Source organism: Emys orbicularis, chromosome 1 (genome assembly GCF_028017835.1).
Source record: "Emys orbicularis isolate rEmyOrb1 chromosome 1, rEmyOrb1.hap1, whole genome shotgun sequence".
Classification (NCBI taxonomy): domain Eukaryota; kingdom Metazoa; phylum Chordata; order Testudines; family Emydidae; genus Emys; species Emys orbicularis.
In genome coordinates, this window is record NC_088683.1 from 331059619 (window position 1) to 331076324 (window position 16706).

The following is a 16706-nucleotide window of genomic DNA, read 5'->3' on the forward strand; positions in this document are numbered from 1 at the left end:
GCTTCCTTAAAAGTCTGTAAACATGAATTAAGTATGACATAACTAAACCATAAGGCGTGTATGCCCAGATATTTTTGTTGTTACTTCAAACATCAAGAGGGCAGAGTTTGTACGAATGAAATCATTAACCATTCTTACTGACGTAAAGATTTTATAGAGTGAGTTTTGTTTAAGGCAGGTTTCTTTTCATTAAAAGTTGAAGGGTAGGGTGACCAGACAGCAAGTGTGAAAAATCGGGATGGGGGTGGCAGGGAATAGGAGCCTATATAAGAAAAAGCCCCAAATATCAGGATTGTCCCTATAAAATCGGGACATCTGGTCACCCTATTGAACGGTCCAGATTTACCATGCAAAAGAGCAAAATCCTCTGCTTGCAGAACAGGTATAGCAGCAATAGTGTGGGTGAAGGTTGCAGTAGCTAGCCACTGTGCTTCAATCCTCACCCACTTGTAGGGATGGAGAAGTTAATTCAGTTTCCAGACACATACAATCCTTTGGATTCTAGTGAGTGAGCCAACAATGGTGTCTGCCTTTTACAGAGGTGGTGTTTGTGTTGTGGTCACCTATCCGCTAGGGATAGACTGAGTTCTTCGTCCATTTCACATAGATCACTGAATCATCCTCAAATGGTATTGATTTTTCATCTGAGTTCAAACCATTGGCTTAGAGGCCAAAGGTTCCATATTTCATTATCAAGCTTGCAAGCCCTTCTGTTCCCATCCTCTCCTCAAAAAGCAAGTGTCTTATTGTCCAAAAAACATCTGACATTCTTGCTTTGTATCTTGCTGGAATACATCAGCAATATTCATTCTGTGAACACACATACATTCTGTGAACTTGATTCTGCTCTAACTTTGTCATTGATTTAAATGGGAGCTGGACCAGCTCTTTGATTTCTTTAGTACACAGCAAGGTTCACGTATTAATCTAAATATGGTATTGAGTGAGTTTAGATTATTTGAGCATGACAAAAAACATTATGCTAGGATGATCACAAAAGAAGTAAATCAAAACTTAGTTGCACGTTGGGGACTAGGGGTCTGTCTGTGTAGAACGGGTGGGCAAACAACGCCCACAGGCCACATCCGGCCCGTGGGACTGTCCTGCCCGGCCCCCAAGCTCCTGGCCCTGGCGGCTAGCCCTCGGCCCCTTCCCCGCTGCTCCCCCGCAGCCTCAGTTCGCTTGTTCCGCCGCCAGCGCAATGCTCGGGCGGTGAGGCTGTGAGCTCCTGGGGCAGCGCAGCTGCAGAGCCTGGCCTGACCCGGTGCTCTGTGCTGTGTGGTGGCGGCGGCGGCAGCGTGGCCCAGCTCCAGCTGGGCGGCGCAGCTGTAGCGCTGCAGCTACTGGTGCAACAGGCAGCGCGGTAAGGGGGCAGGGAGCAGGGGGGGTTGGATAGAGGGCAGGGGAGTTCGGGGTGGTGGTCAGGGGGCGGCGGTGTGGATGGTGGTCGGGGGGGGGGGGGAACGGGGTTGAATGGGGGCAGGGATTCTGGGGGGGCAGTCAGGAAGGAGGCGGGGTTGGATGGGGTGGCAGGGGGCAGTCAGGGGCAGGGGTTCCGGGGGAAGTCAGGGGACAGGGAGAAGGGGTGGTTGGATGGGGATGGGGATGGGGCAGGGGTCCCGGGTGGCCATCAGGAATGAGAGGAGGGGTTGGATGGGGTGGCGGGCGTCCGGGAGCAGTCAGGGGACAGGGAGCGGGGCTGTGTGGATGGGGTAGGGGTCCCAGAGGGGCCATCAGGGAATGGGGGGTTGGATGGGGCAGGAGTCCTGGGGGGGGGGGGCAGATAGGAGGTGGGGGCCGGGCCACGACCCCCTCCCCTAACCAGCCCTCCATACAATTTATGAAACCCGATGCGGCCCTCAGGCCAAAAAGTTTGCCCACCCCTGATGTAGAACAAGCTGAGGATCAGGGCCTTAAATAGTTTAATAGTATCAGCATTATGTGAGACTGGAGGGTGATATGTAAAAATATTACATAAATCAGAATGGTAGAGCTATCAAGTAGCTGAAAAAGGATGTCTGTTCATTGCACTAACCTGGAAAAGAATGACACCTATTTTGCTTCTCTAGATGCGCATAAAAATTATAAGATACCAGATGTAAGTGGTACAGTGTTTAATTATTTTTCCCCACAAAAGAAATCACATGTGCAATGAATTTTTGTGTATGTTCTCTACTTAACAAATGCTCTGCTGATCTCTTTCCAGGCCTAATATAATGAAATACTATGCAGAAATCATAAGAAAGTGCTATATTTTCAGTTAGGTTTGTTTTGTTTAAAAAAAAGCGCTCCACTCAAGAACTTTTGTACATTAGCTTTTTCACAGAATGGAGATTAATGCCATAATTGAGCAACACAATATAAAGTGACTGTCCACTTAAACTACTAGCCAAAATTAGTTTAATGCCAGCATTTAGGAATAGACTTCCCTGGAGCAGATGACTAGGTTGATACTCAGAGTAAAGGCTTGCAGTTTTACTGCTCATCTTTCCATCAATAAGATTACAAGATCTAATTTGTTAAACGATTTGGGCCGGAACCTATAAATTAGCATAACTCAGTTGAAATCTATGGAGCTATGCTAGTTCATACCAGGTGAGGATCTGGCATTGTTTGTACAGTTTCTTTGCAGCGATAACACTTTAAAATGGTATTATAACCCCAACAGAAAACTTTAAGTGAAATTAAGATTACAGGTTCATTTCTGTGGTTTGAGTTTAAAAAAACAGAAACCCAAGAAACATAGCGATAAGGTAAAATTTAGAAGAAACCCACACCTATGAAAGTATGTAAATGTACAGTGACATACAGTACCTTAACTCTGCCCCTTGCAGATGCCAGCCTACCATCTTTGCATGCAGAGTACTAAAAATGTGCATCATATAGGGCTCCGTGTCAGTCACGGAGGTCGCAGAAGTCACGGATTCCGTGACTTTTCGCGACCTCCATGACTTCTGCAGCAGCCAGTGTGGCTGACCTCAGGGCTGCCCAAGCAGCTGGCTCTGGGGCAGCTGCTCATGTGGTCCCGGGGACAGCCGCTCCGGCCGCTGCTTGGGAGGCCCCGGGCAGCTGGCCCCATTTCCTGAGCAGCCACTGCTCGGCGTCCCCCAGCAGCAGTCCCAGGGCGGCCAGAGCAGCCATTGTCAGCGGCCCCCGGCAGCGGTCCCGGGGCGGCCAGAGCAGCTGCAGTTGGCTTGGCAGCCCCCAGCAGCTGGTGCCGCTGTCCACCCCACCCCAGCAGCAGCCCCCAGATGCACCCCCCCCAGCAGCGACCCTCCTTCCCCCCCCCCCAAAAGATTTAGTCAGGGGTATTTATAGTACAACTCATGGACAGGTCACAGGCCATGAATTTTTGTTTATTGCCTGTGACCTGTCCATGAGTTTTACTAAAAATACCCGTGACTGAATCATAGCCTTATTCATGGGATATTGATTTTATAATGTTTCATATCTGCATGCCTCTGCCAGTGAGGATTTGTTACCATACTACTTTCCTTTATTTAAAAAAATGTTACAATTTCATGATATGGACATATGGGATTTGTATATGGAGAAATGCTGGCTCCATGTCCGTTGCCACTCCTCCCACTAATCCCTTGCCCTCTGCTTGCTCTTCCTTGCCATACAGATCCTCTTAGGTCTCCTAAGTGCTGCCAGCACGAGACCTCAGGGTGTGTATGTGCATAAAAAAACACGGGTAGGGAAGCTAGAGATAACCGACGTCTTGGGTGCAGCTCACTAGACCAGAAAGCTGTCTCATTCCCCCACAGAATAGATTAATTAAATTAACTTAATTTTAATTGTGTCCCACTCTCTGTTCTTTAAACTAGGAATCTGTCTAAATAAATAAAAATTAGAAGAACTTTATAGTTGTGTTGAGCACTACTTTTAAAGTGTTTTCATTTACAAACAGATGGCCTGACTAACTTCAGTCTTGGTTGGGAAATTCTCCTTTTTCCTATGGCAAGCCTCTTTAGCAATCTATTTATGTTTTGAGGCCTCTCTCTGCAAGGCTAGAGACTTGAAAGCTTATGTCTACAGCAGTGATTTGAGTCCTATTCTGAACTTCCTGGAGTCTGATACTCATTTATTATTATTCTATGTTACTGTAGCCCTTGGAGGCTCCCAGTCAAGATCAGGGTCCCGTTGTGGTAGGCACTGCCTGGTATTGCCAACCCCAAGCATTAAAAAATCATGAGTCAGCCTCCCGAAAATCATGAGATTTTAAAAAATACTAATCTTTTTGTTCACTTTGTCTTCTGTTTCTTTAGGCCTTTGCGGGGTCACATTTTCTAACTTTTCTTCTCTCCCACAAGGTCCAAAATCTTTTAAAAATCATTGCTGAGACTCTCATTCAATCCCATGACTCCAGGAGGTTGGGCTTTAAGAAAACCACCAAATATCATGAGACTCGCGATAAAACTGGAAGTTGGCAAGACTGAAAATGCCTATAAAGACACAGTCCTTAGTCTTTGGAAGTTATTGGGTGAAATCTCTGACCTGTGTTCTGCAGGAGGTCAGACTAGATGATCATGATGGTCTCTTCTGGCCTTAAAGTCTATGAGATTTTATTGTAATCAGGCAATGTTTGATCCTTTGCACAAGTTCTCAGCTAGAAGAATTCAGCAAAGAAGGTATTTTCTCTCTGTTTTCTGCTATAAAGTGGAAAAAAAGCACTGGAAATCTTTTTTTAGGATGGCAGTCTATTAAACCCTTACCTGCATAACTTCAAATCAGATAGGCCTGGGACCAAGTTAGAATTCTTCTAACTTATCAAAATGGATAGTATTTTCGGTAGATTTTAGAGTTGGACCAGAAATCAAGCTTATCATGGAAATTCAACCACTGCTGTATAAGAAAGCCTTAATACGAGCAGTGTCTGTTACCAGACAAATATATTATAACCAAACAAGCACACATTGCATGAATAGAAAAGCAAGTATAAAAAATCATCACAGCAACAAATGCACTGCTATGATTACTGATCAATGTCTCCCTGCTTGGCTAAAGAAAGGATACAATGGAGCATTGCATAGTTTTCCCTCTCAGTGAAGAATGTAATATGAACTTGCCCTAACAAGTTTTGTGCTATATTAAGAATACAAATTGTCAGAAGAATCAATAGTCCTCTAAAATGTTTAATAGTGTTCGGTGGTTATCGTTAGCATAAAGGAAGAAAATCCTGGATCACGATTGGCTGAAAACAGTCATGGGATGAATCTTAAGAGTTTTATTTTTGTTTGTTCTCCATGGTCACCAATCCTGAGATCTGGAACAATGTTAAAGGAAAATTCTAGTGTTGCATATTTTTATATCAAAGCTTGTAAGGACAGACACATGTCTTAGAAGCTATAGATTAAGGGCATCTCTCTCAACCTTCAGTGCATGACACACGCAATCCAAGTGTGTGACAAATGACCAAACTGTGGAACACCTGGGTTTTGCTGCACAATGTGCCACGTTAGACAAGTTATAGTGATTTTGTTTAAACTATAGAATCTGTATTTAAGAATGCTTCTTCACTAGGTGAATTAAATACACCAGTTTTTAAAAAAGAAAACTGGAAAAAACAAAATCTACCATGACTACCAGAGTTGGGGTGGATCCTGGTTGCAAATCAGCAGAGTTGGAACCCTCCAGCCCTCTGGATCACCAGCACAGACCTCTATTAGTTGAGCTAAAAAGTAACTTATCTTTTCTGAGGGCCAGCCATTAGAGGGGGATGTCACACATGCTTTGCCAACTAATTACTAGACATCAGAATGTCGGAGAGGTCAGGAAATCTAGGTTTTTTTCCTGCCTGTTTGAGGGGAATGGTAGTGATTAGAACAGTGGTCTGTTCGAAAGTCAATGTAATGTGTACTCGTAAATCCTTTGGGTGCTTTTGAAAATCTCCTCCTTGCGGAAGAATAATCTTATTTATTTTGCACTTTATTGTAATACTCAACTTCACTCAATAGAAAAATACGCTGCTCTCTAGAACTACTGCTATTTTTCTCTTTTCCCCCTCTTTCTTCCCCATCCTTTGTCTTTCTCTATATCTTCCTTGTCTGTGTCTCCCCTCCTTTATTCCTTCCCTGCAGTAATCCCCTATTTCTTCTCTGCCTTCTGTGAGTTCACTGCCATTCACTTTCCCATTCTATCCAATAATCAGCAATTAAGTAGTTAATGCTGACACTTAGTGTTATCAGTCTTTAGAGATCACACTCCAGTTAGATTAATGGAGACAGGAGCCGAATGTCTGTATACATTCAGTTAGTGTTTAAAATCTCACCTCTGGTTCTTTTTGTTTCTTTTTCCAAACAGAAGATGAAGAGTCTGGCTCAAAGACGTCAGTCTGCACCATCTCTGGTCCTCAGCAAAGCACTTAATAAGTCCAGAACTATCACCAGGTGAGTTGATGTATTTTGCTGGTTGTACTTTTTCCAGTTCCTGAGCCCAAATCTTGAGATGTTTTTGACAAACAGTTATTCAAAGCAGGCTAAATTATGTCTTCAGGCAGAGCCATATTGAGGAGTAGCAGGAGGTGTCCTTCACTGCTAGCTACATTGGCATAATATCTACTGGAAGGCATAAAGCAGCCAGAGGTGCGGCGTGGCGTGCATTAAGAGGTGGCTCTTGCTGCATCTTTTTAAAGGCATTTTCAGTGCTGCTCTCTAGCACAGCTGTCCTAATGCTGGCTGATATGCCAAGGAGGCAAGCATAGCTGCTCTCCAGCCACACCCAGGCCTGCCTTATTTGAGCTCCTCAGCCCATCAGGCAGCATTAGTCAACCCCATTTCTTTTGCACTGGAAACCAAATCATGGCTGCCTGCTCTGGTGATGGAATGGGCAGGGAGGGAGGGTGAATGGTTCCCTCTTTCATTCCCCCCCCACCCATGCCCCTATGCAGCACTAAGTATAATTCAGTACCAGTTGCTGTATGAGCTAAGTTTCTATGATACATTATTGTACATAACTCTCCTTTTGTGCTATCTTGGCATCTTATTAACAATTCAATAGACTTGAAACCTGCAAAGTACCAATGTTTATGAAATAGTGAACAGTCAAGTAGAATGTTATTACGTCAGACTACATGGAGAACCTTACTGAGAAGCATAATTAAGGAAAATTAAAGCACAACTATGCAAAGACTCACTTTCTCCCACACTGTGGTGTGGAATTTAGGGAATTAATGTGTGGGCCTTGGAAAATTTGCTGTTTGATCTACTTAATACCTGGATCCATATTTATCATCCAGTGGAATTCCACAGCACTTGAAAAATCTGAAAAGAATTCTGAGAAAATATCAGAGTTGCAAAAAAACAAAGGAAAGTAAATTGAAAGTACTAGAAGCTGCTACAGGTCTTTTTATTGTCTTTGAATCAAAAGGAGAAACAGAGAAAAAACTCTTTAAATAATGTTTATGCTACTTTGGGCAGTCTAGCAGTTCAACATGGGATTGGGAGCCAGGAACTCATGGGTTCTAGCCTGGCTCTGACATTTCCTCTGTGACCATGAGCAAGTCACTTAACTGCTCTACTTTAGTTTCCAGGTTACTTACCTTCCTCATTAAGGAGTTAGTTATGACTCAGACTGTATGGTAACTCATTTTTATTATCTGTTATTTACTATTTCCTCACCATCTTTGCAACTGCCTTAAAATTTGTGATTTCACAAAACACTTTTTCATGCACAATTGAATTTCTCAAAGCAGAGAGGGGTGTGCATCTTCCTGTATACTGTGAGTGGTGACAGCTTGAGGGTGTGATTGGACACACAGGGACAGGCTCCCACAATACTTTGTCTTCAGAGTTTTCCTCAGCTTGTTGGCATCTAGCTCAACGTCTGTCCATCCCTGCAATCAGGGCCAGCTCCAGGCACCAGCTGAGCAAGCTGGTGCTTGGGGCGGCAGATTGTTCGAGGCGGCATTCTGCCCAATCTTAGGGCGGCACGGCTGCTTTTTTCCCCCCCCTGTAGGGGGCCGGAGCACCCTGCAGGGCAGTCCTCTTCCTTCCCTCCCCGCAGACCGGAGCGGAGCCCTCCCGCCCTCTCCGTCCCCTTCCCCCCCCCCAGCCGGTCCCCCTGCACCCGCGCTCCGGCCGCGCCACAGGGTTTTTTTTTTTTGCTTTGCTATTCTGGCTGCCCCGTTTTTTTGTTTTTAGTTTTTTTTTGTTTTTTTTTGCTTGGGGCAGCCAAAAAGCCAGAGCCGGCCCTGCCTGCAATGGTCCTGTGACTAGAGCCAGCTGTATCTGCAGTAGCTCAGTATCATCTCCTTGGAAGGGATAAGCAAGGGCTCAGCTTAGTTAATGTCTGTATGGTGCTTTCAATATGTAGATAACTCTATAAAAGAGCTAAGTGTTATGTCCCACTGTCCTCAGATAATGGACTTTTCCAATAGTATGGGTCTCATTTATAATGATCCCCCCAAAAATCAATCATTAGCCATTTCTACCAACAGAGAGTCCTAAAATTTTAGGACCTGCTCTGTTGAGTTCAGTGACAGAACTTTCCTTCACTATAATAGAAGCAGGCTTGTACCCTTAGAAAGGAATACAAGGTAACCCTTTGGATCGTCCGGTATCTTCATTTTTCACTGGGATTGTAATTTCTATCTTAGCCTATTCAGCTTTCCTCTTCTGTTGCACAAAATGCATTCCTCTTCATCAATAAACTGGATGAGTTTGAACTTCCTGCTCTGCTTGTTGTGTAAATGTTTAACTCTTATGAAGTGTTCTCTCTTTTTAAGAGAGCTAAAGAACAACAAAACGACTGTTTTCTAATCTCCAAATATTTTCTCTCTAAGCTATTTTAGCACTTAGTTCCCTTTTGTTGTAAGCAAAATCCATTATTCTCCTTCTGGCAGTGATCCCCAATGTCAGTACTCCAATACACTGACTTCTTAATGGTTGATTAATCACTTGTAGATAATAAGATCCCATGCAAAGTTGGCATACGTCTGTGAGGTATTTTATCTGAATCGTCTCACCTCAACAGCTGGTTCGCCTCAATATTTGTTGAAATTAATGAGCAAGTGCAAAGGTTTTATAAGGGCAGGAAATACTTAGAAACATGAGTCTGTTCATATTTCAATAGCAGTTTATATATCTCAGGTGTCCTCAGACTACATATGGCACAACTTAATAAAATGCAAGTGCAGGGCAAACTTGCCTTCAGGCAATGTAAAAGTTATTCACAGTATTTTTTTTCTTAAAGAAACCATTCTGATGTCTGGAGGTGGCTGTTTTAGCTTTCAGTGAATTACATATCATGGCAATTGGCAGAAATTTAGAGTATAGAAGAGTCTGAATGTTTTATAAGATGGTTGTTATAGTGCTGTGATCTAGGGCTGTGTGGCTGTTACTCTAGATTTACACTGGTATTATCCCATTGATACCAATGGAATTACTCCGGATTTACACCAGAATAACAGTAGAATATGGCCCATTGCCTCCAAAGGATGAAAATATTCCCTCCTATTTTTGGTTTTCTTCTTCTTCTCCATACAACCCAGCCTGTCTGTCTTCACAAAGTAACACTGGATGATCATGCTAGCACTGTTTCACGTATTTAGATGGCTGCATTTGAAGTACTTTGAGCATGTTTTACACTAGAAATCTATTGAAAAGACTGCCCCAGTGGATTGTGACCTTGATGTGGAGCGGCATGACTGTTCCCAGGTTCCTGAGAGCAGTGCCGCTGGGAGTCTCGCACTCCAGGCAGGGTCACCCAAGGTGGAAAAGTGAGCTTCTAGATGAACACCGAAAAATAACCAAACAGAGTGAGGAGCAGCAATCATGGCCAGACAACTCAGGAGACATGACATCAACAATGCTGTACTGAGTGAGACTGGACATACAGAAGGACAGCTCAAGGAACAGTGTGGTAGTTACACTTTGTTCTGGAAAAAAACAGGTGACGATGAATGACAAATCCAGGGCGTTGGTTTTGCCATCAAAAACAAAATTGTCAGCTAACTCGCAGAATTATCAGTTAGCATCAATGAATGACTCATGACCCTCTGCCTTAAACTTGCCAAGAACCAGCATGCAACATTCATCAGTGCATACACTCCAACCCTTGATGCTGATGAGGAAACCAAAGAAGGATTCTATGCCAACCTTGACCAAATTTTCTCCACCATCCCCAAAGAGGACACATTCATACTCCTTGAAGATTTTAATGCAAGAGTTGGACGTGACTCGGAGCTCTGGAATGGCATGATCGGAAAGGAAGGAGTGGGTAAGACCAATTCTAACAGAATTCTTCTCCTGGCAAAATGCACAGAACACAACCTAATTATCATGAACACCATGTTCCACCAAAAGAACAAATACAAGACATCATGAGAACACCCAGGGTCTAAGTATTGGCATCTGATCAACTGTGTCATTGTCCGTGATTGTGATTGTGAAGACGTTTACATCACCAAAGTAATGACAGGTGCCGACAATTGTTGGATGGACCATCACCCCATCTGCTCCATTACTTCCATCAAACTTGCATCAAAACAACAAATGTGGAAGAAATCAACCAGACAGAAGATCAATGTTGAGAGTCTCAAGGACCCAACTAAATGTGACCTTTTCTTGCAGAGCGCCCCTGAGAAACTGATGAATACCAAAACTGAGATGGAGAGCCCCGAAGATCACTGGAAAGCACTCAAATCAGCTGTCTATGCTGCATGTGAGAGAACACTGGGCTTCTCAACCAGGAAGCACCAACATTGGTTTGATGAGAACGATCAGGAAATCCAAGATCTGATCAACTGTAAGCACAAGGCCTTTTGTGCTTGGCAAAATGACATCAATTCCAAGCAGAAGCCATACGTCCGCCATCAATTCAAAGCTGAGGTTCAAAGGAAAACCCATGAAATGAAGAACAAGTGGTGGGAGAACAAAGCAAAGGAGATCCCAACAACTCGCTAACACCCATGATATGCACTGATTCTTCAACACCACTAAAGCCCTCTGTGGACCCAGCACCCAAGAGCTAACCCCCCTTAGATCCAGGGATGGAGTCACCCTCCTCAGGGACAATTGATCAATGAATGATGGAAGGAATACTTCGGAGACCTCCTGAATCATGACTCCAACATTGACAAAAGCATCTTTGATGGGATGTTGAGGGATTAAGTCAAGGATGACCTTAGAACCCCACCAACACTCATTGAGGTAAAGGAAGCCATCAAGCAGATGAAGAACAATAAGGCATCTGGACCTGATGAAATTCCTGCCAAAATCTTCAAAGAAGGAGGAGAAGAACTGGATCACCAGTTTCATGCCCTAATGTTCAAGATTTGGAATTCAGAAGAAATCCCAGCCAATCTTAGGGATGCCATGATCATGACCATCTGCAAGAAAGAAGACAGATCGGATTGTGGAAACTATTGAGGAATTGTCCTGTTGTCCACTTCCAGAAAGATTCTTGCCAGAATTCTCCTCAACTGGCTGCTTCCTCTTACCGAGGAAATCCTCCCAGAATTGCAATGTGGATTCAGACTATCTCAAGGTGCCACCAACATGATCTTCACCACCCACAAAGTTTAGGAAAAGTGCTGCAGACAACATCAACCTCTGTACATGAGCTTCACTGACCTCACAAAAACATTTGACTCTTATCAGTTGTGAGAGTCTGTGGAGAGTTCTCCTTAAATTTGAATGCCCACCAAAAATTGTTGCTGTCCTCTGACTCCTCCACAACAACATGTCTGTGATGGTGGTCAGCAACGGCTCCAAAATGGACCCCTTCCTAGTCAAGACAGGAGTCAAGCAAGGCTGCGTCTTGCTTCAACCCTTTTTTTCCATCTTCCTTGCTATCATCTTCCTTCTCATTGCTGACAAGCTCCCCTCCGGAGTTGACATTCAAAACAAAAGGGACAGCAAGCTCTTCGACCTCAGTCGCCTCTGATCCAAGGCAAAGATATCATAAAATCAGTCATTGAACTCCAATATGCAGACGACTGTGCCCTATGTGCCCACTTGGAAGAAGATCTTCCAAAAATAGTTGACGTTTTTTCTGAGGCCTACAACCAACTCAATCTCGCACGCAATACCAGGAAAACCGAAGTACTCCACCAACAGCCTCCGAATCACTGGAATCCTGCTCCTATAATTCAGATCAATAGAGCGACTCTGGAGAACGTTGATCACTTCCTTTACCTCAGCAGCTATCTGTCATAGAAAGCTGACATCAATGAGGAAATTCAACACTGCCGCCTATGTGACAGTGCAGTTTTCGGACGCCTGAGAAAATGTGTCTTCAAAGATTGTGACATCAAGAATCAAACCAAGCTTTTCATGTACCAGCCCACTGTTATCCCTGCATTCTTGTACGGTGCTGAAACCTGGGTCACGTACAGTAGACACCTCTATATTCTTGAACGATGCCATCAACAGTGCCTCCGCAAGATCTTTTGAATCAAGCAGGATGACCAGTGCACCAACATCAGTGTTCTGTCCCAAGTCAAAACCTCCAGCATTGAAGCTATGATCATATACCACCAACTCTATTGGGCTGATCATGTTCTTTGAATGCCAGACAATTGACTTCCAAAGCAGGCCAGCAGACAAGGGGCAGGCAAAAGGTGCTTCAAAGACGCCCTCAAAGCCAACATGAAGAAGTGCAATATTGACATAAACCAAATTCAGGTCAATTATATTTGGCCCTGAGAATGGTGTGCATTTGAAATCATCTTGTTTACTACTGGGTATCATTGTGGTTCAATCAAGATTGCATGACTTTCTGAATGACATGTTCTAGAGATCCACCAGAATTTGTGGGTTTGAAAAGGGAATTACTGGGTGAAATCTGATGGTCTGTGTTATCTGTGAGGTCATACTAGATGGTCATTGTGATCCCTTTTGGCCCTGAAATCTATGAATCTCAAAACTCTTGTATGGAGGACTTGAGACTTGTCTCAAGCCAACTCATTTTTTTCAGACAGGAAAATTGTTTGGAGGGATAGGAGGCATTAGATGTTAGTATAGCTATCAGGTTTCTGAGCCTTCAGTGAGCTCTTGTGAAGTGACACCTGCTCCCACTTGGAGCACATGGTAGGTCTGGAACTTAAGTCTGTATTATCATTATTATATATAATTTGTATTAATGTAGCATCTAGGTCATGGAGCAGGAGCCCATTGTGCTAGGTGCTGTACAAACACAGAACCAAAGACCATCCCCACCCTAGAAGAGCTCACAATCTGAGTATAAGACAAGAGACAGCAGATGGATACAGACAGACTGACAGGAGAGTACAAGGACACAATGAGACAATATTGGTCAGCATGACAGGCAGCGGTCTCAGTGCTCCAGCAGCCTAACCATTATCAAGATTTTTTTAAGCATCACAGCAGAGGAGAGTTGAAGGAGGGATCTGAAGGAGAATAATGAGGTAGCTTTGCATATATTTTAGGGAGCCCCTCTCAAGAGGGAGGGACAGGATAGGAGAAAGAATGAAGGTGCTGGTTTAAAAGTGTAACAGAGGAGGCTGGCATCATGGGCCAGCATTAACATCCTCATCTATTTCCTTTTTCTAATTATCTGTTTCCGCAGAGCATTGAGGGTCAATTGTGAAACTCCCATTGATTACAACAGGTGCGGAGTTAGGCCAACACACTGAGTGCTTTTTGAAAAATACCCCCCTCATTGTTATACTTCTAACTGAAGCTGACTCCTTCTCCCACGAGAAGAAGGCAGAACTCTGGCAAGCTGTAACACACTGATCTAATTTCAGGAGATTTTAGAAACAGTTTCATTTTTGGATCTACTTGACAATTTGCAAATAGACTCCTGCGTGTTCAAGTGAAATTGTCAGAAACGAAACACACTGAGTAGCACAGGGTAATTTTGATAGGCTAGGAGCAAAGATTGTGTTAAATTTTTAAACAGTATTTTTAGAAGGCTTATAAAAAGAACACTTCAGTAGACCTCAGAAGGAAATAGATTAGAAAATAGTCCTCATTTGGATTTTTAGGTTTATATTTGAAGATGCATAGGAAAAAAATATAGATTTAAGGAATTTCCTAGGGGTTTTTTCCTTCCATTAAATAGAATCAAAGTTTCATGTTTTGTGGAAACACTGCTCCTTTTTCTAAATCACAATAAATGATTCTGACACTTTATCTTTGAAGGGTCCTGGCCAAATGCTAAGTATTCCTAGATAACTAAGATTGTGTGTGTTATATAGTAATACATGCCACTTGGCTCTAGGCAAATACATTGTGTTCCCAAAGTCTTGGACAGTCTGTTCCTAAGGTATTAATCAGAAAGATAGTGGATGAGCCAATCTGTGTGACTAGATGAAGACAAAAATAGAGATTTAATAAATGTAAATTGCCAGAAAGCCTTTACTATTCCCTCTTCCCTGGGAAGATCAGTATTCAGTGTTTTATCGAAATCAGGGTATGAGGAGGAGGGGAATAAAGGCCGATGTTGTTAATTAATGTGTTAAACTTTTATTTCAGTTTGCAACTATGTGCTGTATTTTCATTCGTTCTTTCTTAGATAAAATACAACCTGTGCATGTTTGGTGATGGTTAACACCTCACATTAATATTAGTGTTAGATTCTGCTCCCATTTGACTTCAGTGATGCAGGCCCATAGTGCATTTCATACCAAAATATTTTTCAATCATGTTCATGTACAGGAATTGCTTCGCTTGGCACTGAGACATAGCCAACTCTGGAATGTGGCAGCTCTTTACTACAGCAGCATTGCTACCCAACTGCTTAGGACAGGCTGTGAAGAAGAATATTGTAATGGGCAGGGATTGTCTTTTTGTTCTTTGTTTGTACGGCGCTTAGCAGAGTGGGATCCTGGTCCAGAACTGGGGCTCTTAGGTGCTACGGGGATACCAATAATAAATAATATTCAGTCAAACTGCAATCCCAGTTGCAGTGGGAATTTAGGTATGCACAAAATGTGTGTGCGTTACTGATCTAATCAAATCTTAATAATTGTATTTGTAAAGCAGCCCCAGCCAAGTGCTGGGGTGTGCTGGGGAAGGAAATCTGTGCAAAACTGAAACAGTACACAATATTGTTAACACATCAAATGTAGGGATACTGTTGCAGGAAAAGGGCAAAAAATGAAGATGAGCAAGAAAGGTAATCTTGGGGCTAGGTGAGGTCACACTAAGAAATACCTTTGTGGGAAACTGGGAAGATTTAAGGCCTTTAAGTAAGGAAGAATTGGCAGAGATGGATGTTGAGTAAACAAATTCCACATTCCAGAGCCCACCACAAGGGAAGGTGTGATCCCTGAAATGCAGAGATAACAATTAGAAGTGGGCTCAGGGATGCGATTTCTGCTGTACCTGGGGCCTACACAATAAGGGCTTTTGAAACAGCAGTGGCAGGTTAAAGTCAGTCTGTCACTTTACAAGCAGCTGGTGTGAATAATTGGTTGGTGTTAGATCATTATGTTTGCTCAAACCAGTGAGCAAATGTGTGGCTGTATTCTGAGCTGCAAGTGAAGGAGAAGCCCTGGTGAGAGCCAGTCTGAGAGAAGAACAGGAGTACTTGTGGCACCTTAGAGACTAACAAATTTTATTTCATGAAGTTGATGGATTTCCACTCCAGTCTGAGAGAATTACACTAATTTAACCTCTTAGGTCATCAGGGCAACGGTTGCTGTCACAGAGTTGTCACAGGATAAGTAAGGGTGTGACCTGCACAACTGAAGAAACACCTCTTTCACTGCACGTCTGGACATGGAAAGGGCATGGTCAAAAGTGACCCCAAGATTCTTCACCTCCTGAATTTTTCCCATCAGTAAGAGAGACATAGAAGAGAAGCAAACCCCCGCATATGGATCATCCCTCTCCAACAGCAGAGCTTCTGTCTCCTCAGGGTTAAGGGTGAGATAACTGGCAGTATTGTCCAAGCATTCCTCCAAGGCAGAAATGGAATTTTGCGGGATTCAAGGGACAGGAAAAACACAGTTGCAGACCTATGATTCTGCATTCCTGGGTTTAGAGTGATTTGTCCAAGAGACATCATATGTATTGAACAACATGGGAAAGAAGAGACATTTTGCAGAACAATGAGAAGGGGAGGGGAAAATGTAAACAAAAATTCCCAAACCAAAGGATTAACTGCTGCCAACTCTTATGTTTATCGCAAGTTTCATAATATTGTTTCTTTCTTAGAGCCCTAGATCCTGGAGTCATGTGATAATGAGAATCTCAGCTTTCATTTAAAAAACAAAACAGAGCACCATGCAAAAGTTTCTAGCCTTTATGGTTATGGAAAAAACTTGAAAAATGGAACCCTAAAGACTCAAACCACAAGGCACATAAAAAAAACATTTAAAACTTGATTTTAAAATCCTCCCCCTGCCTCATGATTCATGAACACTTGGAGTTTGCAGTTCTGGTTTAAAGACCTGATCCAAATCTTACTAAAGCCAATGGGAGCCTTTCCATTGCTTCGGTGGGAAATGATTCAAGCCTCCAAAAAGAAAAGGACCTGTTATGGGACATACCACTGAATCAGCACCCTAGATAAGCTCTGATTCAGAAGTGTACTTAAGCACGTTCCTAACTTTTAGCATGTGAATAGTCCCATTGACTTTAGTGGGGCAACTTGCAAATTTACAGTAGGCACTTGCTTAGTGCCTTGCTGAATAGGGACTTTGCTTAAGTTTGTGATAAGCAATGTACTGCTTAAGCTTTAATGCAAATATGCAGAAAGTGAATGGCAAAATATATGTAGCCACTTCTATA

At 43.1% G+C, this 16706-nt stretch overlaps 1 protein-coding gene across 1 annotated transcript in view; it reads left to right on the forward strand.

Moving 5' to 3' along the window:
* ARHGAP20 (Rho GTPase activating protein 20) overlaps positions 1 to 16706 on the forward strand; it is a 104373-nt gene that overhangs the window by 12561 nt on the left and 75106 nt on the right. The window contains exon 2 of the mRNA XM_065423358.1: positions 6307 to 6392. Coding sequence (XP_065279430.1) covers positions 6307 to 6392 — 86 coding nt within the window. The remainder of the gene's footprint in view (positions 1 to 6306; positions 6393 to 16706) is intronic.